The sequence below is a fragment of the Myxocyprinus asiaticus genome, chromosome 14 (genome assembly GCF_019703515.2).
Source record: "Myxocyprinus asiaticus isolate MX2 ecotype Aquarium Trade chromosome 14, UBuf_Myxa_2, whole genome shotgun sequence".
NCBI classification, from domain to species: domain Eukaryota; kingdom Metazoa; phylum Chordata; class Actinopteri; order Cypriniformes; family Catostomidae; genus Myxocyprinus; species Myxocyprinus asiaticus.
The window spans coordinates 26,752,654-26,778,761 of NC_059357.1; the positions used below are offsets into that span (position 1 = coordinate 26,752,654).

Here is a 26,108-nt window from a genome sequence, read left to right on the forward strand (position 1 = left end):
TCAATCTCTCCGCTGTTGTGTTCGGCATCAAACAGTTGCTTGACAGTAGCAGCAAATGACAGCTGAGTGGAAACAATGCCCAAACGAAAGTGCAAAATTACAGAAGATTTGCACAAAACATTCCCATGCTTTCGTCCAGGTCGAGATCCGTGGGAAGCAGAATGTATGACATGTAAAGCTGGCACTTATGTGTCAGTTGCTAATAAAGACACAAGTGATTTAGAAGCACACATTAGCTCTGCGAAGCATAAAGTGTCAGCAAAAGGTGAAAGTTCATCAGGTAAATTAACGGACTACTTTTTGCGACTAGGTAAAATTGTTATCACATTGTTTCATTTTCCATGGCCATTGAAAATAATAGTAATAGTAAATGAAGGTACACTCATGGCATCAAATATTTTATTTTAGTACATGAACATTCAAAAGGAATTTTTTAGTTATTTATATATATTTATGTTATGCTAATAGAGTGTCTTTTTCACTGTATTAAAGTTTGCATCATGATGACAGATAAGGTAGCATAATTAAAATTACACAGTTATGATTGTTTTACTACAAACTTTGAGACTGTATATTATATTTGACTCTCCAGTGCTGGAATGGGGCTAAAACAAAGTGTGGATATAGATCTGACTATGCAACACTGTAGTTTGAAGTAATCACTTTTTATTGCATGATACATTGACTGCATTTATACGATAGCCTATGTCGGCATTAGCTAGCTAGCCAGCTTTATCAATAGCTGTTAGCTCAGTTTGGTGGATGATGACAGTAACTGTTTATAAAATAGACTGTACATTATAAATATGTCGACACAATTCAGTATTGATGTGATTCCATTACAACTGTCATTTTGATATATCGATGCACTATTGTTTTATAATAATAGATTGTATATATTTTCTGTATAACCAAGTTACGTTACACTAATGAATGTGTCTTTTTGCATTATCTTGAACATTGTCTAGCATTTATTTCATGTGTTATTGTAGTTTACCTTGCTGAATAATTACAGATTAACACTGACATTAACCTGACTTTTAGTATAAAGAGAAGATCGTTGAAATTATTTGAAAGTTACGAAGCAAGGTAGCTTGCAATTCATCAGTGTTAGCAGGCAAGATCAAGTTAGCTAAAATTACACAGATCAATCCTTATGGCACTATATTTCACATGCTTTGCAGTTATGTAAGCTTACCTGTCCAATAAGAAGAACGCCAGTTCAGGGTCGGTTTTGATCCCCAAAACAGGAATCAAATGCCCGCCGATGTTCACAGTAGTTTTCGCTCGACCACAATCAGGTTCACAGTTAGCCAGACGGGATTCAGTAGATAAATGTTTTTTTTTTTTTGGCTTACTCTGAGTTTATGTAGGAGTCGGTGTTGTGCTGGATTTCATCTCTAAGATAACATTACCTAGTGTTGCAGTTTGTTGTCGCTGTTGAATAGCGAAAGCACTGAGGCAAGACTCTCGGGAACGCGCATAAACGTCACATCCTTTGGATTTTCCTGGCAAAAGCGACCCGCTCCCTTCGCATGAAAATCAGTCTACAGGCTTTAATAGGCAACCTAGGAAGTCCGGGAAGGGCTCATTTTTTAATGAAGCGAATATTACATGAAAAATGTTACATATTGCACCTTTAAATAAAGTCAGCTACAGTATACATGATTTCCATCTTTCCCCCCTCACAAACAGGTGTAGCACAGATCCTCGCTTACCTGAATGAGAAAAACAGACCTTATAGTGCTCAAGATGTCTTTACCAACCTACAAAAACAGTGTGGTTTGGGTAAAATGGTAAAATACAACATTACACATTTCTAAAGACAAATTCTGTTTTGATTACACCGGTCCATTTAATAACCGTGTGTTAAATATGCACCCACAGTGATGTTTACTGTGTCTGTGGACGTTTGTATGACGTTAAAGACCGTTAACACTGTTAAACCACATTATTTCAAAGGAACAGTGTGTTTCTCTGCGCTTACACAGGCAGTGGTTAAAGCCACGGAGCAACTGGCCCAGGAAGGAAAGATACAAGAGAAAGCCTATGGCAAGCAGAAGTCCTACATTGCAAATCAGGTTGGTCTAATTCCTCATACACTATCTGACACAATTTAAACAGGATGAAGAGAGTTTGCCCTTCGTTATGTTGCTGAAGCAAGCGTGTTTTCTCTGACGTCCCTTCAGTCGCGGTTTGTCGATGTGAGTGACGCTGAGCTTAATGAGATGTATCGGCTTCTTACATACACACCTGCTCAGTTGAAAAAAGACTTGTTTTCTGCTGTAAAAAGAGAAAAAAATGTAATCAATATTTCTGTCCAGAGCTGAAGGAGCTAAACAGCTCATTAACCACAGCAGAGATGAAGGCACAATCCATGAGTTGCAGGAGTGATCTAGTTACAGAGAGCGCCTGAATGAAATCAAATCAGCCACAAACCATGTGACCCCTGAGGAGAGGGAGAAGGTCTGAAATCACTGCTGCTCATAGCATTCTTGAATTAGGACCTGGTGCCTTTTTAGCTTTAGATTTTAGCCATATGACAAATGTAAATTAAATGAATCTTGAATCCACCGTTAAGGATGGTTTAATCCATAGTCAGTGTTGATTCTTATGCAGACTATTGTGTTGTGAAACTGAACAGTATGATATGCTCATTTGATTGACCTAAATGTATTGCCCCACAGGTTTTCAAGGAGAGAGAGAGACGTATGTGAAAGAGTGGAGAAAAAGGAAGAGATTGGTAATGATCCATAAAAACTTTTGTTCAACCCAGCAACAAAATGCACTCTGTGCCACTTTATTTTGATCAATACAGCCGTAAGGCATGCTTTGATGAAAGTGCATTTATTTCCGATTCATGCCTAAGATGGCCATTTGTTTGTCCTCAGCACCATATTTTATTATGAATGGACACTGCAGTATTAGGTATAACATTATTTGCATTGTCAGTTATCTTTGCTAATGGTTGACTGACTGAAAACAATAAAATATAAAGCATAATTGCGATAGCAGTACATAACCTATGATATTCAGATCACGTTTATGGAAATTCGGTTGTACTTATTTGATGAGTGTCTTTTATTTGAAAGTCTCTTGTAAAAATAATATACACTCACTTAGCACTTTATTAGGAACACTATGGACCTAAAAAAGAGCCCGATGTGGCCTTCTGCAGTTGTAGCCCATCCGCCTCAAGGTTCAACGTGTTGTGCATTCTGAGATGCTATTCTGTTACTACAGTTGTACAGAGTAGTTATCTGAGTTACCGTAGACTTTCTCTTAGCTTGAACCAGTCTGGCTATTCTCTATTGACCTCTCTCATCAACAAGGCGTTTCCGTCCGCTTAACTGCTGCTCACTGGATGTTTTTTGCACCATTCGGAATAAATTCTAGTTGTGTGTGAAAATCCCAGATCATCAGCATTTACAGAAATACTCAAACCAGCCCGTCTGACACCAACAGTCATGCCACGGTCAAAATCAGAGATTCAATTTTTTCCCCATTCTGATGGTTGATGTGAACATTAACTGAAGGTCCTGACCCATATCTGCATGAATTTATGCACTGCTGCCACACGATTGACTTATTAATCGCATGAATAAGTAGGTGTATAGGTGTTCCTAATGAGTGTATAAACTGTTTATGTTATTATAGGAAAGGATACTCCAAACACAGTTTTAAATGTAATATCAAAAGTATCAGAAATTTACATTTTCACTTTACTTGCTAGGTTTCTGATATGGTTGGAGCTATATTGGAGGGCTACCCAAAGAGCAAGAAGCAGTTTCTGGCGAGTCATTCCTATCTTGTATTATCGGACAAGAGAATACCACTGAGCCATTGCATTTGCAAGTAATACTCTCTGAATTACCTGTCAGCATGTTTTTTTTAATGTTGATGTTTCCTACCTGAGCCTTTTCAATGTGTGTATGTGTTTGAAATCAGGATGAGGCTGGGGTTGAAATGGATGAGGACCACAAAGTGACAATGCCTAACATCTGATGAAGGACTCATTGATTGAATTCAGAAGCCATGAATACAGTTGCTGGGATGCTAGTAGCTAGAACATCTCAGACACCAGACATCTGGAGCAGTTGGAAAGTGAGGTAGAGGATTCTGTGACTTTGAGAGAACTGCATTGTTAAAAAAAATATATTTATAAAATATATGATGAGAAAGAAAAATGTACTGTAAATAAGTTTGAACATAATTTATTTATGAATGAAAAGTTCAAAAATACAAAAATATTTAAGATTTTCTTGAAGTCAGAAATGCAAAAACACAAAGTATTATTTAGCTCAGAGTGACATACTCTTTCTCACATTATGGCTTAAAATATAAGATGTCCCTTTTTCCAGCACAGGTCAAACTGTGATTGTACAATCATCTGTTATTTAAAAGTCTTGATACAGAAAAAAGTTTTCCTGAGACTTTAGTTCTAATTCTCAATATGCCTTTGTCTGATTAACATACATTAAATATTTTTGGGTAGTCAAACCACATGAAGTTGTTACCACGCATGGATGTGATTGTGAGAACATACTGATCACAGTCTCAAACCGTTAACATAGATTTAGAATAGAACACTGAAAATTGTGCTACACATGCAGAAAATAAGAGGTTTGTCTTTCACACTTTGTGCGTAGATACTGCAATCTTTGGTCACAGTATCCCAAGGAGAGGGAACTTAGGAACCTTAGACTTGGCTCAGCGTTGCTTAACTTTAATATATTAAAGCACAGAGGACAGCTGTTTCAGCTGATTTTCAGGCATAAAAACCAACTGATCTGAACAAATAAAAGATACAAACATAACATACATGACAGTGATACATCACACTGTCTCCCCTTTCGAGCACTAGCCTGTACGCAAAGGTAAAAATGTGCTATGGGAAATGATTTAAACATGAGGCTAGAAGATAAATGAATGCAGCACACCAAGCTTAATCATAAAAGACAGCTATCTGGTTTCCAATATGACCATGAGGGACAGACATATTTCACACCTCACACTTTTTAGAACTGGGGTGTGTTCAACCTTCTCTGAATAGATTTCTCACCCTGTATACGATATGACCCAAACCTCCTTGATAAAGATTTAATTTCTGAACCACCTGAAGGTATGTAAGAAAACAGCAAATATGCTAACATGTAGTATTATCCTTATAATTACTAGTGTTATGACAAAAAATTCACCATTAAAAGTCCTCACCTAAATGACAACCGGTCTGACAAAACTGCATTCCACACTTGACTGTAAACACTTTACATGAAGCTCCCAATACCTATCACAATATCATCAATACTTGTGTAACTTATCTAAAGCAAGTTCTTGAATGCACCCGTCCATTGGTGTGCTTAAGCCCTGCTGTATAGTGTGTTTGTGTGTGTGAAAGAGAGACAGTTCCTGTGTTCTTTGAATGGGATAATAGCTGGGTACAAGGGTGTCACACCCTAAATCTGAGAGGCAAGCAGACAGACGGCTCCAGAGCTTCAGTACATCTGCCCATTCACCTGCTGCAGCACAGTCACCACAAACTCTCGCAGCGTCTGTCAACAACACAGAAAACAAGGTTAGTCTGCGAGTTTATCTAAACCTGTGGCAGTGATAAAAGAACACAAAGTTTTGTCTGAAGCTCACTTGTGTTGTGATTGTTTCCGGGTGCAGGTGCATATCCGAGTTGGTTTGAGTAGAGTGTTATGAATATTTATGACATGTGCTTTGTGTGTTTAAAGGAATAGTTCACCCAAAAAAGAAAATTCTGTAATTATTTTCCCATCCTTATGTCATTTCAACCCATATGACTGACTGACTTCTGTGGAACACAAAAGGAGAAATATTAAAGAATTTTACTGGTTGCTTTTTTCTATTCATTAACAAAGAATGGGGGCCTTACTCATCTGTATTTCAAGTCTTCTGAAACCATATGATAGCTTTTTGTGAGAAACAGACAGAAAGTTATTCATGGAAAATCTAGACCAGTGGTTCTCAACTAGTTTTGCTTTGAGACCCAGATTTTACATTAGACATCAAGTTCTGACCCACCATATTAAAAAATGTAACCTGTATTTAATGTACCCTGGGTCAGATTTTCTTTTATCTTGCATAGTTGTGTTCATGGTTTTCAAGTGACATAATCTGTTATTGATGTCAACAACAAAAGATACTGGAAGTTTTCTCTCCCACCTTTTAAAAAATTAAGACTATTTATTTATATCAGAATCAGCTTTACTGCCAAGTATGCTTACACATACAAGGAATTTGTCTTGGTGACAGGAGCTTCCAGTGTACAATACAAAAATAATACTAAAACAGCAGCAAGACATAGATAATAAAAAATTAAAAATAATTATACACATACGTACAGACACACACATACACATGGATAGTGCAAATCTAATACAATCTGTTATGTACAGTGCAAATGTTTTTTTTTTTTCTCTCTCAGAGGAATCAAATGGCAGAAAAGGTTGGATGTGTTGGATAAATATAAGAAAGACTAAACTGTGTATTGCACATAGTTATTGCTCAATGGGGCAATTTAACTGTTCATGAGATGGATAGCCTGAGGGAAAAAACTGTTCCTGTGCCTGACGGTTCTGGTGCTCAGAGCTCTGAAGCGTCGGCCAGAAGGCAACAGTTCAAAAAGGTAGTGGGCAGGGTGATTTTTCCAGCCTTTTTCCACACTCTGGAAGTGTATAGTTCTTGAAGGGGGGCAGGGGGCAACCAATAATCCTCTCAGCAGTCCGAACTGTCCTTTGTAGACTTCCGATGTCTGATTTCGTAGCTGACTCAATGACTGCTGAGTAGAACTGTATCAGCAGCGCCTGAAGCAGGTTGAATTTCCTCAGCTGGCGAAGGGAGTACAACCTCTGCTGGGCCAATGTGGGTCTCCGATTCTGAGTGCGATTGTTCCCGGTGCCCCCCGCAGCTTTGGTCTGGTTTCACACTCACTTGATTCTACTGAATCAAGTGAGTGTGCTCACACAGACCAAGCTCACACAGCTTCAGTCCCACCACTACTATAATGGTCAGAAATATAAAACTGACCCTGGGTCAGTGTGGCTCTAAATCAACAAATGACCTGAGATGTCATCTTTGATTGACAGGTGTTTCTATTGGTTCTTCGTTCTTGTGCTGATGAACTACCAGTCAGTCCTGGGGTGGCCACAGGGTGGCCAGTGAGATTTCAGGGGTGGCCCAGGCCACCACAGGCCACCCCCTAAAATCGCCACTGGTGTGAGATTGGGCCTTTCAAATCTGCAGTAGAACACATTCAGGTTGTCAGCCAGTTGTTGGTTCCCTACAGGGTTGAGGGGTAGGAGTACTGTAATTTGTGAGTTGTTTCATGCCATTCCACACTGATGCAGGGTCGTTAGCTGAAAACTTGTTTTTCAGCTTCTCAGAGTATCTTCTTTTAGCCACTCTGATTTCCCTGTTCAGTGTGTTCCTGTCCTGATTGTACAAGACTTTATCCCCACTCCTGTAAGCATCCTCTTTGGCCTGAAGAAGCTGCCTGAGCTCTGCTGTAAACCACGGTTTGTCATTGTTGAACTTTAAATAAGTCCTAGTAGGAATGCACATATCCTCACAGAAACTGATATAAGATGTAACAGTATCTGTGAGCTCGTCCAGGTCTTTGGTTGCAGCCTCAAAAACACTCCAATCAGTGCAATCAAAGCAGGCTTGTAGTTCATGCTGTGCTTCATTGGTCCATCTCTTTACAGTCCTTACTACTGGCTTGGTTGATTTTAATTTCTGCCTGTAGGTTGGTAGAAGATGAACCAGAGAGTGATCAAAGAGTCCCAAAGCTGCTCTAGGGACAGAGTGATATACGATATGCATGCATCTGTTCAGAAAGAACTTTTCTCTGCTCTTCCTTCAGGTTACCATAATTTTCTTAGTAAGCACGCACCACTGTTTTCATCACGGCTATCTGAACCGTGTATTTGCAAACTGTGGTCGGCTTGAACGGAGATGCCATAACCATCACGTTTTTAAAACGCCATGTTAATGTGAAAATAGTTTTAAAGACCCTTCATTCTGTTACATTCAGCTGCGCTCCATCTAGCTGTTTGAAAGGAAAAACTCGCCTGGTGTGTGACAAAAAAAAAAAAAAAAATCACGCTGCACTCTGAGTTTGTTGCTGTGATTATTTTTATGCTGCTTTCCATTTAACTTGGATATTCCCACTTCCTACTGGGAAATGTGTAATGGAATGACACTTTAAGTTGGACTTACAACTTGGAAACTCATGCGGAAATCTACAACTCAAGGTGTGACATCACGCAAACATGTCGGCACCCCGGGAGATTTACAGAGTCAATGATAAACATTCACTTTTATTAAATAATATACATCAGGGATGGGCAACTGGCGGCCCCTCGGACAAGACTGAGGTTTGATTAAAAAAGGAATTATGTAAAGACTGCATTCAGGCTATGATTATTGTTCTAAGCAGACTTGCGGATCACAGTCGGATTCTAGCATGCAACATCTTACACTTGTTCATCATTTATAAGGTAAATTGAGCAAAGTGCAGTTAGTACACGCTAATGTACACTGATCAGCAACAACATTAAAACCACTGACAAGTAAGGTGAAAAACATTTATTATCTCATCACAATGACACCTGTCAAGAGGTGGGATATATTAGGCAGCAAGTGAACAGTCAGTCCTTGAATTTCTTGTGTTGGAAACAGGAAAAATGGGCAAGCGTAAGGATCTACGACTTTGACAAGGGCCAAATTGTGATGGCTAAACGACTGGGTCAGAGCATCTCCAAAATGGCAGATCTTGTGGGGTGTTCCCGGTATGTAGTGGTTAATTAGTACCTACCAAAAGTGGTCCAAGGAAGGACAACCGGTGAACCGGCGACAGGGTATGGGCACCCAAGGCTCATTGATGCGCATGGTGAGTGAAGGCTAGCCCCATCTGGTCCGATCCCACAGAAGAGCTACTATAGCACAAATTGCTGAAAAACTTAATGCTGGCCATGATAGAAAGGTGTCACGACACACAATGCATCGCAGCTTGCTGTGTATGGAGCTGCGTAGCTGCAAACCGGTCAGAGTGCCCATGCTGACCCCTGTCCACCGCTGAAAGCGCCTACAATGGGCACGTTAGTGTCAGAACTGGACCATGGAGCAATGGAAGAAGGTGGCCTGGTCGTTTATAAAAAAACGTTTTCTTATAGATCATGTGGACAGCCGAGTGTGTGTGTGTCGTTTACCTGGGGAAGAGATGACAGCAGGATGCACTATAGGAAGAAGGCAGGCCGGCGGAGGCAGTGTGATGCTCTGGGCAATGTTCTGCTGGGAAACTTTGGGTCCTGGCATTCATGTGGATGTTACTTTGACATGTACCACCTACCTAAAGATTGCTGTAGACCATGTACACCCCTTCATGGCAACGGTATTCCCTGATGGCAGTGGCCTCTTTCAGCAGGATAATGCGCCCTGCCACACTGCACACATTGTTCGGGAATGGTTTGAGGAACATGATGAAGAGTTCAAGGTGTTGACTTGACCTCCAAATTCCCAGATCTCAATTCGATTGAGCATCTATGGTATGTGCTAGACTAACAAGTCCGATCCATGTGCATGTGGGTTGCGGCCGGGTCTGGTGTGGTGCTGAAATGTTTTGTATTAATGCACTGAAATGTTATGTTCTTGTATTCAGTATTGTTTTTGAAGATATTTGGATTTTGCCGATAATATTTAGACTTTAATTAATACCCAAGCTGTTTTATGAGGTGGGGATGAAAACGTTAAAAATACGATCCATGTCTGTTCATTTATGTGTTTGTTGCAAATGTACTGACAATGCAAATGAGATTAATTTTCTCGAAAATGAAAGTTTATGAAGTATATTGCTTTTCAACTGAACATGAATTTGTACATTTGAACTGCATGTTTTAGTAAATTTGCAAGTTATACAATAATTATGTAAGTTTTTATAAATATTATTAAATAAAAATGATAGTTTATAAAATCTTTATCTTTTAAAGATTTTGTTAACTATATAAAAATGTCTATTTACATTGCATTAGTCATGCATAGATTACCCACAATATTGAGGAAATTGAGTAAAAGGGGTGAACATTGTGGAGTGCGTATTTGTAATCCGGCCCCTTGGTAGAAAGGAGAAAAAATGTGGCCCTTGCCACATTTAGAGTTGACCATCCCTGATATACATTGAGTCAATGTTTCTACGCTACATGATAATAAAGCTAGTTTAGCAAACGTTAATCTCAGCCTCAGACGGAACATCCACTAACTGTCTGATGCTTATAGCACACAAAACTGAAAGGCTTTCTCGATCAAGTCAGTGCAAATCTGATTGGCTGGTTCAATGGAACTTCTGTGTGTAGACGGACACAGGACCTTTTTTCAGTCTGCCTGGAAGTCGAATCGTGTTCACAAGGTTCAGCGTTAAAAGAATGAGAGCTTTTGAGGATGAAAAATCACAGAATTTGCCCAAGTTTGCCAGGTTAGTGATATCAAATCTTTTAAAGATATCTTTCATTTGTGGCACGGAGCAAAAAGTAAAGGAGGAATCCACAAGCAGAGCTGCATTTTTGCTTTGTTTTGAAATTCTCTATAATGAGGTTTTCTGTGCTGTACACAGACTCTCTACTAGGGTTGCTCCGAGACCAAAACTTTGGCTTCGGTACAATTCCAGTCCTGGTACCTCGGTATCGATACTAAATCAATACTATAATCAACAAATAAAAAGCCTCTGATTTTTTTATGAAATTACACAGAAAATGACGATTAAAAGAACTGCATAAAGTCTTACAGATACAAATTATGCATTTTCTGTTTAAATTTTTCTGGATTCCATGTTAAATGTTTTAATTAAATGATATGAGCAAATGGTGTTTAATCAAATTGATACATACAGTTTTAATCAAATAAAAATATAATTAAAACAAATTTTAACAAAAAATAAAATGCTGCACAACAGAGCTTCACAGTATTAATGAAAAAAAAAAATCTGATTACTTGTGCCACAAGGTTGCTTGCATTTGTGATATTGCTTACAGATGATAATATTATTATTATTATTATTATTATTAAAGCTTTATTAAGGACACACACGGTCCAAAACACAAACAATAAAACAGACAAATACAAGAAAAGAAAAAAGAAAAAAAAACAGACAGTCCACAATATCACCTATTTACATATAGGCTCCACATACTGGAGAAGAACCTTACTGAATTTAGTGCCGGGTTCGTCATTGTTGAAATTATACTGTTTGCAGAGTCTGATAACCTACACATACATCTGTACATGATATTACACAGCAATAATATCAATACTACATAACTGTTATTATGAGTATTATTGCTACTTTTTGAATGTTACATTTGTATACAGTAGTTATATTTTTCTGTCTTCAATTTCACGCATTCATTTGAATAGCGCTTTCATGTTAGCAGGACTTTTATTTTGATAGACCTTTGAGTTCTTCCTGTTTTTGACGGGTTTGTTATATCAAGTTTCCCATTAATGCTGGGATACCCATCGCAACTCTCGAGCTGAAATCTCTGAGCAGCACTGGAGGAGTTCATTTAAGTGTTAACAACCGTTTATACTCTAAACACACTGCATAAAAATTAAGCACCAGCAGTGTGTGCTGCGTTTGTGTGAGTGTGTGCACATGCGTGTCTGTATGTGACTGATACGACAGAGCAGAGCAGCACATCTTGTTCATTCTGTAGCATGCAGTGCATGTGAGAGTATATTATTTAATTAAATTACATTCTCCTGCTGTTTAATGATCACACTTTGCCATATCCAGAGTTTTTATTTTTTAATTTTCAAATTGTCATTGATTTAATCTAAAATTGGTCACATCTCAGATAATTTTGCTAATGGCAGCATACTGTAATATGGTACCAAAATTAGCAACAAGATGATATCAAACCATTTTAATTTTCTTGGTATTGTGATACTTCGTTAGTACCAGTAAATCGCGCAACCCTAATCTCTACACATTTTCTGCAATTCTTCCATGTGTTTTCTGTGCAGTCACTCGCAGTGACTCACGTGCCATTATATAAATTATTTATTTCCCCATGTTGGTCTTTTATTATGGTATGATATATCTGCGATAATCCTGCTCCTAAACACCCTGTACTGACAAAATCTACTGTGATTGGTCGATTTACATGTCAGTTAGATAGCTTTTCCTGTTGGTCTTTGGCCAATTGAAGTGGCTTTAGACCCCAGACCTTTGCCGTAGTCACTGGTATGGCTACACGAGACTAAGCAAACATTTGCAGAGACAGGTGTTCAAAACACGGTTAATTATAGGATCAAACTCAGAGCTGGTATAGAAAGTTGATAAACAGCGTCTTAATACCACTTAACCATAAGCCTGATAAGATTTGGTTGGTTTTGTCTAACTAAAACCAATTCCTAAGTGTGTTCAGCTTTCTTTGTGATACATGGCACAAGTCTGATGTGACAAAACAAACATGTTCGCAAACAATATCTTGAATACACTATGAACTATTCACACAAAGACTGATGCAGAATTTTCATCATTCAAATGTGGGATCCCTGAATTCATCATTGGTGTATTGTTTTGCATCTTGATGTGAATTCAGACAGTATGAATAGGCCTTAAATGTTTGAGCATGTGCACTTTGGGAAGTACCTGGGGCTTGCAGTGCTCCTCGATCCAGCTGAAGACACAAGCAGAGAGCTCCTGAAAGCTGCTGACGGAGACGGAGGCACTGAAGGACTGGAACAAAGAGTCCATGATGCTCTGAAACACGCTGAACTTCACCTGATCTGACACCTGCTCGCTGCCCTGCTGAGGATTATTCTGATGGGCCTTCACAATGTGCTCATAGTTCCTGAAAAACATCACATACCGTATGATGTGTTAGAAACATAGGTGTGTGTGTGATAATGGTGCTCGGAGCTGCATGGTTGTCCTTGTCTTGTCCAATCTAAGTGACCTTCTTCAGCTACAGTCTAAATTAACAGATCAGATTAGCTTTCCAGGGTCCGGATTCACAAAAATTTCTTGCGAAATTTCTTCTTCATTTCCAACTCAAGATATAAGTCGAGAATATTTGGCCTGGGTAGCTCAGTGAGTATTGATGCTGACTACCACCCCAGGAGTCAAGAGTTTGAATCCAGGATGTGCTGAAAGACTCCAGCCAGGTCTCCTAAGCAACCAAATTGGCCCAGTTGCTAGGGAGGGTAGAGTCACATGGGGTGCCAGATGGGCTGGTTTGAGTATTTCTGTAACTGCTGATCTACTGGGATTTTCACACACAACAGTCTCTAGAATTTACTCCAAATGGTGCCAAAAACAAAAAACATCCAGCGAGCAGCAGTTCTGTGGACAGAAATGCCTTGTTGATGAGAGAGGTCAACAAAGAATGGCCAGACTGGTTCGAGCTGACAAAGTCTACGGTAACTCAGATAACCGCTATGTACAATTGTGGGGAGAAGAATATAATCTCACAATGCTATTCTGAATGTGGGCTGGCTCTGTTTTGGCGGCTCAAGGGGGACCTACACAATAACAGGCAGGTGGTTTTAATGTTGTGGCTGATCGGTGTATAACTAGCCACTTCTGTCCAAACCAAACACAGCACTGCAGAGGAATCAGGACAAAAGCTTAGGCTGAAAAATGGCATTGTAATACATAATACAGAATTCTGTAGTTGTATAAAATATACAATTAACAGAATTTAAGTGAGTAAAAACTAACTTCTTAAATCTACAATTGACCAAGCATATAGAAAATATACATTATATCATAATATAATACAATAACGTTATTGTAATATACACTGTATCATATGATTGACAGAGCAAAATCATTGCATATACTAGAGTTATACACTTTGTCTGACCCTCTTAAAATGTTATTTGCCTACTTAAGCAGTTAATGACGTCTGAGGGCCACATCTGAATATTGTTTAACCAACCACTTACGTTTTCATAATTTTCAATGCCATCACCTCCTTCCTAAGTGTGGAAACTTCCTCTTCCTGCTTTTTCTTTTCTTTGTGGAGAAACTGAATGTAGTCGATTGCTGCAAACACACACACGCAAAAGTTGCTGAGCTATTCCATTCCAGGCAAAAATACATTTTGAAATTTTCAAAACAAGAACTAGATATTCATGTTTTGTGGTTCTAACTTTTCTGCAGGACTGTAGATTTGCTCATCTTCTGTGTGGCCATGGCAAACTCAGACTGCTGCTGGCACGTGGGCACTATAGACTGCAGATCATCATAACCTTTCTGTGGGGACAGAGATTCAAGCATGCACATCTGTTCAACACTATCTGACAAACCAGATCTGCAAAGCCAAGCATACACTACACGACTTGCAGTTGGCTCCCTGTGACTCACAGTCTTGTTTTTCATCGTGCTGGTGCACACATTACAGGATTGTAGTATTAACTACACGACCATTCGTCCCTGACCGAGGCCATGTGTACACTGGTATTAAGATGTGTTTTGGGTGAGGGAGACATCACCGTTACACCTGGTTGTCTCTTTTCACTACTTGTGTTCGGATTTCGAGGAGTCTCTGATTTCATGAGGACATACATCAATCTTTCTGTCTGCGTTTTACTGAATGATAATAAAGTGCAAAAAAGTAAACATACATGATGTTTAGAGCAGAATTCTGAGTCATTTTAGTGCAGTACGTTCATGCATTCGCTTTTCACATTTTCTGATTGTACAGCTGCCTTTAGTGTCATCCCATTTTTTAATTTTTTTTTAAAGATCGCCCAAAATGCATCTTAAAATTAAGACAACAAAATTCATTCACAAATTCGCACAGTTTATTCTTGATAACATGTCAACAAACATGAAAGAATGGCTCTGAAAATAAAACATGACCATTCATCGTGAGATCCGAGACTTCTCGTTGCAGACCAGTCGCCAACTCAAAACAAAGGAGACGAGCTTGAGTCGTGTAATGTAAACTAGGCTTAAGGCTCCAATGAAACCACAAAAGATTTTGTTGCCTGTCATTTTTACCTTGATGGCATCCCTTCGTTTCTGCTCTGCTTGCGTGTGTGCCCGTCTCCTCCTGTCTTTATAAGACTCCTTATAGGGGGTTTCATGTCTGTTGTCACTGTCTTCATCATCTGAACCGAAAGTAAAGAAAAACAGTCCCTTAGCTACTACTGGCAGCAAGTTAATGCATCTTGTTATTTTTAATACTGGTAAACAATTAACTTTTGAATAAAGGATACTGCGGGAAACATGTAATTTGAAATGAGATATCTGTAGATCAGAGGCATTATCACCTGTATTTGGAACTGATGAGGCACTTGTGGATCCGATGCTGTTGGCTCTTGACACTAGACTTCCTTTGCGAGCACTCTCTGCAAAGAAGCCTAATAGAATGGATACATGTGGAAAAAGTCTTAAGAATTTTAACATAAAAATCAATGCAAAAACACTAAGACTAATTACTGCATATGTTTTAGAATAACATCTCAAGATTTTTTATGTCTTTATACTTTTTCCATTGTATATTTAAACTGTAATTCTATGACACCATAGTGAGACTTTCTGAAATAATTTATAGCTCAGCTACTCACTGTGGTCAAAGCCGCTGTCGCTGAAAGTGCTGTCTGTCTGCTGAGACATGGTGATTAGCAATGCAGCAAGTCAAACAAAAGAACAGTCAAATACAGCTGAGAAGTTCCCATCTATCTCAAAGCCAGCCAGACTTCACTTCCAACTGATAATCACACATGCAAAAAGAGCCTGACCTGTCTTGTCATACCTTTATATAGGACACCGCTAACACCCTACAGTGATGTGTCCCAAATAACCCACCAAGAGGTGATATTTAAAATAAATGCATAATATTTCTCCAACCCCTCTGATTGAGCAATCACAGTCATATTGTCAAGCTGTCATTACAGCCAGTGGAAATCAGGGCATATTTTATTGTTGAATGAATATAGCTGCAACTCAAATTGCACTGGAACAAGAGAACAAATGTATTGAATGGTCAAATACAGGGAATGAGTCTCAAAACAAGTAGCACTGCCTATCTAGACAGCATTTTGGAGCATCATAAGCACTGGATTTAACCTTTGAGAAAGCCCAAAAAGGCTGTCTAGGTAGGCAGCTCACTAAGTTTTGAGACATCCAGAGAGAATCAATCTAGCCAACATGCTAACACAGCACACATCTGTCATAGTTTCCACTCAACAGCTACAAAAGTCAGTTAAACCTCATAACAGTTTAAGCTGTGTTTTGCCGTGATTTGTTGTCTATATCACTGCTAAATAAACGGCATTTTAAAGTTTAAATCATGTGGGCGGCAGGATAATTATTCCTTTGATATGCTGAGCTTTACAGCTAGCCATCTGAACTAGAGAGTGAAAGCAACCATTATAATCCCTACGCAGATGAACAGAAAATCACTTTGCAATGGCGATTTAGAGGAAAGTAGTGAAAAATCAAGTGTCTTTATTTGATTAGTTTTTCTTACTTTGAGCCAGGGGTCCTCCGGCGACGCGCTGTTTTCCGTCATTTTAGAATAAACAATGACGGGATGTTTCGAACTGCGCCCCCTAGAGACCGTCGTCTGATATGACGAGATATAAAACCTGTAATTGGTGTGCTTTATCAGTATCTGTTGGAAGAAAGATTAAGGACACATGCATTTACGTTTATTCAGTTGGCAGATGCTGTTATTGAAAACAACTTACAGTGCATTCAGTCTATTAACTTATAAATGTATGCATATCCTGAGAACCCAAAACATTGTCAACCATCATCCTTTATCTCTACCAGTTGAAATGCAGGAGCTCTGTAGCTCAACTGGTAGAGCATGGATCGTGTTTAACCTGGCATATACAATACTGTAAACACATATTCGCATAGTACTTTTAATGCAATTTGAACTGTTCTTGAAATTGTTTTTATTGTTGTTTTTCAGTATGCTCTGCACACTGTCTTGGGTGCACCTTTTGATCTTACCTCTGTAAGTACTTTATTACCACTTCAAGAAATTAAATTGGACTTCATGCTGTTGTTGCAGTTGATATTTAAAAATGTTCTTTTTTTTCTGAATTCAAGTGTGACCTTCCCATAATAAGGAAATGGAGGACTCTCCGGAATTTTCTCTGAAAGGTATCTCCCTATTTCCCTCCAGACCCCACTGCTAGACTCCGTTCTTCACTTTCTCAACACAGTACTGAAGTCCTTATTCATGCTCTAGTACCATCACAGATTGATTACTGTAATTCTCTTTTATTTGGTGTTCCTGAAAAACAACTTCACCGACTGCAGTTAATTCAGAACACAGCTGCAAGGATTGTTATCCGTACACATACTTCTGACCATATTATACCTATTCTTTTTCAACTACACTGGCTTCCTGTTCGTTATCGTGTCCATTACAAAATTTTGTTGCTCACCTACAAAGTTCGTCATAATTTGGCTCCTCTTTATCTATCAGACCTTCTTCAACTATACATTCCTTCACGTTCTTTAAGATCATCTTCTGCAGACTTACTGACTGTTCCAAATGTTTAATTATTTCGGTGCTAGGGCTTTTAGTTGTTCTGCGCCGAAATTATGGAATTCTTTACCACTGCATATTCGCCAGTTGGATTCTATTTCCCAGTTTAAAACTCAGATTAAAACGTATTTGTTTAGAATAGCTTTTATTGATTTGATTGATTGATTTTTTTTTAGATATATATAATTGTATGTTTGTGTTTTTTATGTTTGTATGTTTGCTTTGTATTTTATTGATTTACCTCTATGTTGTAAGGTGTCCTTGAGTGTCTTGAAAGGTGCCTATAAATAAAATGTATTATTATTACTAACCACCAAATGTATGTTACAAGACAGAAGCCTTTGTTCAGGAGTCACTTCCAAGAGGAGAACAAGGCACTCCCAGCAGCAATGAGGTATGTGTCAAATATAGACATATATATATATATATATATATTAGTGCTGGGAAATTTATAATAGTTTTTGTTTAACGCGTTAAAAAAATTAACGCAATTAATGCAGTATCCGTTTTTCCCCCTTCCTGAGCCTTCGCGAGATGGGAGAAAAGTGTCTCGGTTGGGAATAGCGTGAGGGCGGGTTCATGGCCCCTGCTGCCTGTCTGAAACAAACCCAGGTACCTTAGTACAATGGTTGAAACTTCACTAATGTTTTTCCCCACTTCTGTGGCTAATTGGCATATATACATTTTAAGAAACATGCACAGAAACTAATTGTGTGGAGCAGTGCATGTTTCGTCACACGCAACGTGTGTCCCGGGCATTATAAACACGGGAGCGGATTTAAAAAGGCCCTGTTATGCTTTTTGGTGTTTTACCTTTCCTTTAGTGTGTAATATAGCTGTCTGTGCATGTAAAAGGTCTGCAAAGTTACAAAGCACAAAGTCCACGCCAAAGGGAGTTACTCTCTCTCACAGAAAATACTGCTCCTGAACTGTCTGAAACGCCTGGTTTGCAGTCCAGTCATTACTTTTGTGACATAGCTATGTCACTATGTAACACATTTGCATAATTCCCACCTCAGGAATGCGTTGCTTAGGAAGCCTTGGGAGCTGAAACTCGGTTATGGTAAGGGGCGTTACATTTCTGACACATGCTCTAAGCGGTTGACCAATCACAACAGACTGGGCTAATATATATATAGTGTCTAATAATGCACTGGCAATGTACAGTACACTTAATTTTATCTTGCCAATAAAGCTTGATATGAATTGAATCTGCCCATTTGATCCTATTATTAAACAAAGTCCACTGGAAAAGTCTTTTTTTTTTTTGCTCTTAAATGCATTTTAAAGAGCCCATATTATGCTAATTTACAGGTCCATAATTTTATTTTGGGGGTCTACTAGAATATGTTTACATGCTTTAATGTTCAAAAAACACATTATTCTTCTCATACTGTACATTTATTTTCCCCGCTCTGATTTACCTCCTGTCTCTTTAAAGCTCCGCTTTCTGAAAAGCCTAGTCTGCTCTGATTGGTCAGCTGGCCTAGTCTGTTGCGATTGGTCAACCACGTAGAGCGTGTGTTGGAAATGTAACGCCCCTTACCATAAAGAGTTTCAGCTCCCGAGTCTTCGTGAGCAGCTGTAAACACTGCTGTAACTATGGAAACAGTGGCGTTGGTTTTTGCTGTACCAGTTCGAGCCCGAGTCCAATAATGAAAGTTTGGACGAACAAGCTGATCGACCTGAATCACCTTCGCAAGCACGATTTGAGCAGGACATTTCACAGTGGTAAGTTTTAATTTAGTAGCTTTCTTACAAGTACACTGATTATTGTGAACCTAACAAAGCTTCAGGTAAAGACACATAGTGCATCTAAGGGTATGTTTACACGACAACGATGTACTAAAAATGGAAAAGTTTTTCCTTTGCGTTTTTTAAAAGTTTCGAGTACTGACGACAACGTTGTCAAAATCCCTGTTCACATGGATCCGCGAAAACGACTAAAAACGCTGTATTATGCATGCCAGGCCAGTAGTTGGCGATGTCACTTTGTAAAGAAACACTACGTGCCTGCGCACATAAGCATTCTTCCACAGAGCGGTGAATACAAACAATGAAGATGGCGATCGCTGGTCGTAGTAGTGATGCAGGTAAATCTGCACTTTGCTGGAGAAGCGTCAAACACAGTCCTGTAGTCCGCCATTGCAGTTTTGAATGTCTTGCGCGTTGTTTTGAAGTACTTGCTTCCTGTTGAAGCGTGCATGTCTATAGACTGAACACGTAATACGCGTGCCCATGACGTCAACGTTTTCACAAATTCGCGTTTTTGTATGTTTACACAGAGACCATAACGGCATCGTTTTCAAAAACGTGCACTTTGAAACCCGTTTTCAAAAGTTTGCGTTTTCAAGCCCCAAAATGCCGTTGTTGTGTAAACAAACAGCCAAAACGCATAAAAAGTTTTCCGTTTTTAGTTGAAAACATTGTCATGTAAACGGCTCCTAAGTTAGTCATCTTTTGCTGGAATGGGTGTAGCCGAACTTTTTTCGGCTGAGCTGTGAACGGAGAACAGATGCTTACTCCCGGTTGGACATTACCGGGTGTATTAGAGTGAGCAAGTTAGCCATGGACTACCGATAGCAGCCATAACATTACAGATTTTCACTATATAATTATGTAAGACTCTTGAGATCGACCATTTTGTTACACAGTTTTAGGTAAAAGCTGGCCCACAGCTGAATAGTAAACCCTTACCAAATCAATAACATTACATAAAAAGTTAGCTGAGCATTACCGCGGATTGCAGACGTAAAATGACCGTTTATAAAAATAAATCCATCTCCACACTTGATCACTATTCATGATCGTAAGAATGACAAACAATCTGCATAATTCTACACAACTGTAGATAAAAGTGGGCCCGCAGCTGATTAGCAAAACTATTTCAACACAATAACATTAGCTAGCAGAGGCCTACAGCTGTGCACTGGGTGTACACCGTACCTACAACACAAACTCCACATTTGAACTCTTGGTAGCAGATAAATCCACAAATAATCCAGTATACTTGCAGGTTGTGATAAGCGCCAGACTGTATCATCAAAATGGGAACTGCACCATCTTTCAGGAGTAACCGACTTGAAAATCCAGCATTGGTTGTTGTACTGCTGAGGAATAGTAGTAAAAAAAAAAAAAAAAGTAATTAACCACTGATACTTCAATTCATCTGCCTTTGGAAGTCCAAACAAAGAGATTTTGCATTTGCAGTGAAGAAAACAGCGTCTTCTCGACATGGTGACAACACTAACCCAACTCATCCTAGCCTCTGCTATAACTAAAAGGCACTTTTCCACTGCACGTTACGGTTTGACTCAGCTCTGCTCACTTTACTTTTCTGAGCTTGCTTTTCCACTAGTGATGGGTGGTTCGCGAACGAGCCGGCTCTTGTAGGGGAACGTTTGGAGCTGGCTGGTATATCAGAAGAGCCGAATCTATTTATAAAAATATTTGTAAAAAAAATTAAGATATGAATAATCAAAAGATTTAAATGAATAGAATTAACAAATTCAAAGAACGAAAAAATAAATAAAATAATATAGGCCTAAATGCTCAAGCGCACACATATTCGTTCTGACTGTCTGCTCAGACTAACAGCCTCACCTGTTGTTCCTGTCAATCAGACACGCAGTCTCGACCAATGAACCAAAGATGCGTGAGGGAGGGCGAAGCCAATTTATTATGTTGTTCAGGTTGTATTCGTTTTGAATGGTTAGATTTATATGTACTTTGTTTATATACATAAAAAGTTTTAATTTAAATGCAAATGCAAACCAATGCATTTTTAAATACATTGTGGTTAAGGTAGATTATGATTTCATTTAATAATTTAATTAAAATTGTTTTAACACCAATCATAGTCAAACTATCGCAAACTGTTTGACTTGAAAAAATACAAAAACAATTTTTAAAGAACCGTTTGGGAGCCAAAAGAGCCGGCTCTTTTTGGTGAGCTGACCCGAAGAGCCGGCTCACTGAAAAGAGCCGGAATGCCCATCACTATTTTCTACTGCAGTTTAGTGCCGCTTCAACGTGGGTGGGATTATAGGATAATCGTCATAGTTGCGCCGCCTCTACTGCCGTGACATCATCTTAATCGCGACACAAACACACAACAAAGGTGCAATGGAGGATATCGAAGGAATGGTGTTATTGACCCTCGGCATGTGGCTGTTTTTCACAGCTAGACGACAAACTTTGTTTGAAAAGAGGCTGACGGCAGCAAGACAAAATACAGCTAAAAAAAACAGAAGAGTTTGGGAAATCATACACCAAAGCGCAGACGAGGACATCACTGTGTTAGCTCAAAGACGACGCACGAGGGTAAGCTAACCTGCCACCTAGCTTAAAGCAATGTGTTTAGGGTCTCAATCGCTATACGTTCCACTGTCGCAAAGCATAGAATGAACTTAGCTGCCAATATTACGTATTGAAATGCGTATTCTGTGTGTTTCAGGTCTTTCAGTTTTTGCAAAGTCGCCGCCACAGTCCGTCTGTCTGGGCCTTCAGCCGAGCTTCTGAATGGTGGGATGTGATTGTTCCCGGTTTCTCAAACGCTCAGTGGGTGGAGAACTTTAGAATGTCCGAAGAAACATTAACCTACCTGTGCAACAAACTGCGTCCAGCGATGGAGAGACAGGACACAAACTTCCGCGTGTGTGTACCTTTAAAGAAGAGAGTGGCCATCGCATTGTGGAAGCTTGCGACCGGCTCTGAGTACAGAAGTGTTGGGCATCTTTTCGGAGTAAGCATAACAACTGTGTGCCGGTGTGTTCAGGAGTTCTGCGCTGCAGCAGAGACGTTGTTGGTACCGGAACAAATTAGTTTTCCAGATCAGGAGAAGTTTAAAGAAATGGCTGCCTACATTGAGAACAGGTGGGGGCTCCCACAGTGTATTGGTGCTATTGATGGATCACACATACCCATCATAGCACCACAGAACTATCACTGTGACTCTTTCAACAGTAAAGGCTGGCACTCCATTCTTCAAGGTGTTGTCGATGGAAAGGGACTTTTCTGGAATGTTTTCACAGGACTGCCTGGAAGCCTGCATGATGCTCGTGTTTTGAGACCGTCCACACTGTGGGAGTTTGCAAGCAGTGGAAACCACATACCAGCTTACACCAGGAACATTGGTGGGGTGAATGTTGGCTACTACATCCTAGGAGACTCTGACTATCCCTTGCAGAACTGGCTCTTAAAATCATTCCCTGACACTGGACGGCTGACAGCAGAACAGCAGGTCTACAACATGAAAATCTGCAGAGCACGTGTAGTGGTTAAAAATGCTTTTGATAGATTAAAAGGAAGATGGAGTTGCCTTATGAAAAGAAATGACTGTGATGTCAAACTGGTGAAATCTATGGTGCTGACATGCTGTGCTCTACATAACCTTTGTGAGAGTCATGGAGAGGCCTATGAGAATGAATGGGATTCACCTTCAGCAGCAGAGCCTGTGGTGGCACTGGCACAGGCTGTAGAGGAGGAGGGCAGGGATGTACGTGAGGGTCTGATGCGTTACTTGAATAGCTAAATATTCATGTAGTCTGTCCTGTCAAGTGTCTTGATCATGAATAAACGTTTGTTTTTTGTTTTTTTGCATTTTTATCAAACAGGTTTTTATCATTTGGTACATTACATGCACATGAAATATGAAATCATTAAGTACACATGTTTGACCAGTGAATTTTTTTTTTATTGAACAAAATATACATAAGACACATAAATACAAAGATTTCAATGTTAAAATGTTTATACAACAAATGTAGAATATGCAAATGTACATAGTGCAAAACAAAAATATTTGCATTAAGGCATGTAAGGCGGGGGGTCTAGTCCAGGGGCAGAGAGTCCTGTTCTCGCCGGCCACTCATTGCCTGCACAAGCTTCCCCATGATGCTGAGGAAGGCTTGATTGAATGCAGCCGTTTGGGCATTCTCCTCCGTCCTCAAGCCTGCTTCAAGCTCCCTCGCTTGCCGGGCATCATCAATGGCCATCTGCAAACTGTGCTCCCTCTGTGCCCGGTTCAGCTCCTGCTGTTGAATGTCAGCTGCAAGCATCTCTCTTAGGACAGAAAGATGCTCATGTTGGTGCAGGCTCCGTTTCCTCTTGCCTGAACAAAAATTAAGAAAAAGTTGAAATGGGAGGTGGTTAACTGGGTTTTTTTTTATTTTATTTTTTACATTAACTAGTGGTTGTTACTGTGACAAACAATTGTTGTGACTACAATACAGCTAACTTGATCACATATCAATCCATTTATGAAAGAACTGTCAATTAACATCCCTTAAATGATCTACAGTTTGAACTAATCACAAAGTTGCAGTAGCTAGAAATAATGTATTTATGGTGGAATTCATGATATATCCTATATTATTACAGGCATTCAAATGGTCATGAGTCAAGCATTAGGTAAGCTTAACCTAAAAATATGATTTGTAGCTGTGAGTGTTAGCCATATTTCATACCTGTGACCACAGGCTCCAGTGTCATGCTGGTGCTGGAGGTTGGTGGTGTTGGAGGCCGTGCTGGTGTTGACTCTGCAAGCACCGACGTGAAACTTGAGGCGTCATTACAAGAAGAAGGGGCTCTTATTAAAGAACCCTGATCACTCAAGAAATCTGAAACAAAGTTTGTACAATTTGCTTGTATTGCACAAATTATTGCGAAACAAACTAGCAACAACAACTCAAGAAAGTTACTGACCATTTACAATAAAACGACCGCTAGCTGTTAGCTACTAGCTCACTGTGCTGCATAAAGCAGTTGTTGCATGGTGATTTTACACAAGTGTAACAGTTAAATTTGCCTGGTTGTTTTAGAAGCAAGCTTTCCAAAAATTAAAGTGAAGCTTTCAAGCAGAATATAGAGTTAACATAAGAAAACGTACCATCCTCCATCGTGGACTCCAACAACGCCGTGGCCTGTGGGCCAAAGTAGCTCTTAGGCGGGCATTATGCAAATGTGTTACATAGTGTCGTAGATACTTTATGGAAGAAATGGCTGGACTACAATCCAGCCATTTCTTGTAGTTCATGAGCAGTGATGTCTGTGGAAGAGAATAACTTTTAAAGGTAAAATCCCAAAAAGCATAACAGGGCATAACTTTAATAACAGTGTCATGCTTTCCTAACAGTGAGGAGCAATCTCACTGTAACAATAACCCTAAGATGTCAGCATGTCGACTGATTTTATGGCATGTATACAGATACTTGTATCAAAAATTAATACCTGTAAAATTGTCTAATTAACTTTATCTGCAAAAAAAAAAAAAAAAAAAACATCTGAACATTTTTATTTATATTTTATTTATATAATAAATGATGACTTACCAATTTCTTGCAAGTTCTTTAAGACAATGTATAAATTAAATATATTTATGATTATTTTTTTAAATGTTTGTTGTAATGTATAATGTACCATAACTTAATTGCGATTAATCGTGATTAATTACAGAAAATTGTGCAATTAATTAGTTTTAAAAAATTAATAGGTTCCCAGCCCTATATATATATATATAAACAACTTGTTTACAAGTTGTTTATATTAACATTTCTTATTAGTTTTCTAATTGTTCAATGTATCTTTAGCTAGGCTTATATTTAATTTGATATTAAATAGATATGTCATTATATGTATATATGTGTGTGCGTGTGTGTGTGTGCTGTTGCAAATATTAAAACCAATAATTACAGGGGGCATGGTTAGTTCAGCAAGTATTGATGCTGACTACCACCCCTGGAGTCGCAAGTTCGAATCCAGGGTGCTGAGTGACTCCAGCCAGGTCTCCTAAGCAACCAAATTGGCCTGGTGACATGGGGTAACCTCCTCGTGGTTGCGATTAGTGGTTCTCGCTCTCAATGGGGCACGTGGTAAGTTGTGCGTGGATTGCGGAGAATAGCGTGAGCCTCCACATGCTGCAAGTCTCTGCGGTGTCATGCACAGCTAGCCACGTGATAAGATGCACGGATTGACTGTCTCAGAAGCGGAGGCAACTGAGACTAGGCCACCACTAGGACCTAGTAAGCAGTGGGAATTGGGTATGCCAAATTGGGGAGAAAAGGGGGGGAGGATCCATAATTACATTATTCTTTACTCTTCTCTAATTAAGGAGGTACCAATAATTAAAGACCTCAAAACAGTTGTGAAATGGCTGCATGGGAATAAACAGCTGTTCAGGGGCACAGTTAAAGAGCCTCGTTTCCTGCAGTTGGAAGAAGAGGACAAGGAAGGCCATCTGCAAACTTTTTGAAGCACCAGAACTTTCCAGAGAAACCTTCACCTTTTCTTTTTAGGGATGACATGGAGATTTGTTTCCTGGAATTACATGATAAGATGGGCCTAAGAGTCAGTTGTTCTTTTGATGAGTTTAAAGTTGTCTATTTATGTTGTATAAGTTGTAAAAGTGTTTGAGTGTTTCTGTTAAAATGTTGCTGTTGTTTACAAGTTGTTTAAATTATTATTTTAGTTCTATATTAACATTCTTATTAGTTATTAGTTTTCTAATTGTTCAATGTACCTTTAGCTAGGCTTATTTTTAATTTGATATTAAATAGATATGTCATTAAA

The 26,108-nt window shown here is 39.1% G+C and overlaps 2 protein-coding genes and 1 pseudogene across 4 annotated transcripts; 2 read left to right on the forward strand and 1 right to left on the reverse strand.

Moving 5' to 3' along the window:
• The first annotated feature begins 1,664 nt into the window (after positions 1 to 1,664).
• On the forward strand, positions 1,665 to 4,005 carry LOC127451551 (homologous-pairing protein 2 homolog; annotated as a pseudogene).
• Positions 4,006 to 4,200: 195 nt separating this feature from the next.
• On the reverse strand, positions 4,201 to 16,562 carry LOC127451839 (max-like protein X). Of its 3 annotated transcripts, none has more exons than XM_051716813.1 (8): positions 16,506 to 16,562; positions 15,601 to 15,640; positions 15,304 to 15,393; positions 15,032 to 15,141; positions 14,179 to 14,281; positions 13,972 to 14,071; positions 12,674 to 12,875; positions 4,201 to 5,552 (listed from the first exon to the last, which is right to left on the reverse strand). In XM_051716813.1, the coding sequence occupies exons 1-8, from the start codon at positions 16,545 to 16,547 to the stop codon at positions 5,496 to 5,498; spliced, it is 744 nt and encodes a 247-aa protein (XP_051572773.1). In that variant the 5' UTR covers positions 16,548 to 16,562; the 3' UTR covers positions 4,201 to 5,495. The 3 variants fall into 3 exon arrangements, with proteins under 3 accessions (XP_051572773.1, XP_051572774.1, XP_051572775.1); XM_051716814.1 differs by having other exon boundaries at positions 15,601 to 15,637; positions 16,506 to 16,559; XM_051716815.1 differs by having other exon boundaries at positions 15,601 to 15,743; positions 16,506 to 16,559.
• A 5,081-nt stretch (positions 16,563 to 21,643) lies between these two features.
• On the forward strand, positions 21,644 to 24,265 carry LOC127451837 (uncharacterized). Its single transcript, XM_051716811.1, has 2 exons — positions 21,644 to 21,863; positions 21,997 to 24,265. The coding sequence occupies exons 1-2, from the start codon at positions 21,666 to 21,668 to the stop codon at positions 23,071 to 23,073; spliced, it is 1,275 nt and encodes a 424-aa protein (XP_051572771.1). The 5' UTR covers positions 21,644 to 21,665; the 3' UTR covers positions 23,074 to 24,265.
• The last annotated feature ends 1,843 nt before the right edge of the window (positions 24,266 to 26,108 follow it).

Coding starts and splice junctions, on each gene's coding strand:
- LOC127451837 (XM_051716811.1), top strand. CDS start 21,666: ATGGAGGATATCGAAGGAATGGTGTTATTGACCCTCGGCATGTGGCTG. Junction 21,864..21,996: donor CTCAAAGACGACGCACGAGG/GTAAGCTAACCT, acceptor TGTGTGTTTCAG/GTCTTTCAGTTTTTGCAAAG.
- LOC127451839 (XM_051716813.1), bottom strand. CDS start 16,547: ATGACGGAAAACAGCGCGTCGCCGGAGGACCCCTGGCTCAAA. Junction 15,142..15,303: donor CTCATCAGTTCCAAATACAG/GTGATAATGCCT, acceptor CTTTCGGTTCAG/ATGATGAAGACAGTGACAAC. Junction 14,282..15,031: donor AACGAAGGGATGCCATCAAG/GTAAAAATGACA, acceptor CTGTCCCCACAG/AAAGGTTATGATGATCTGCA.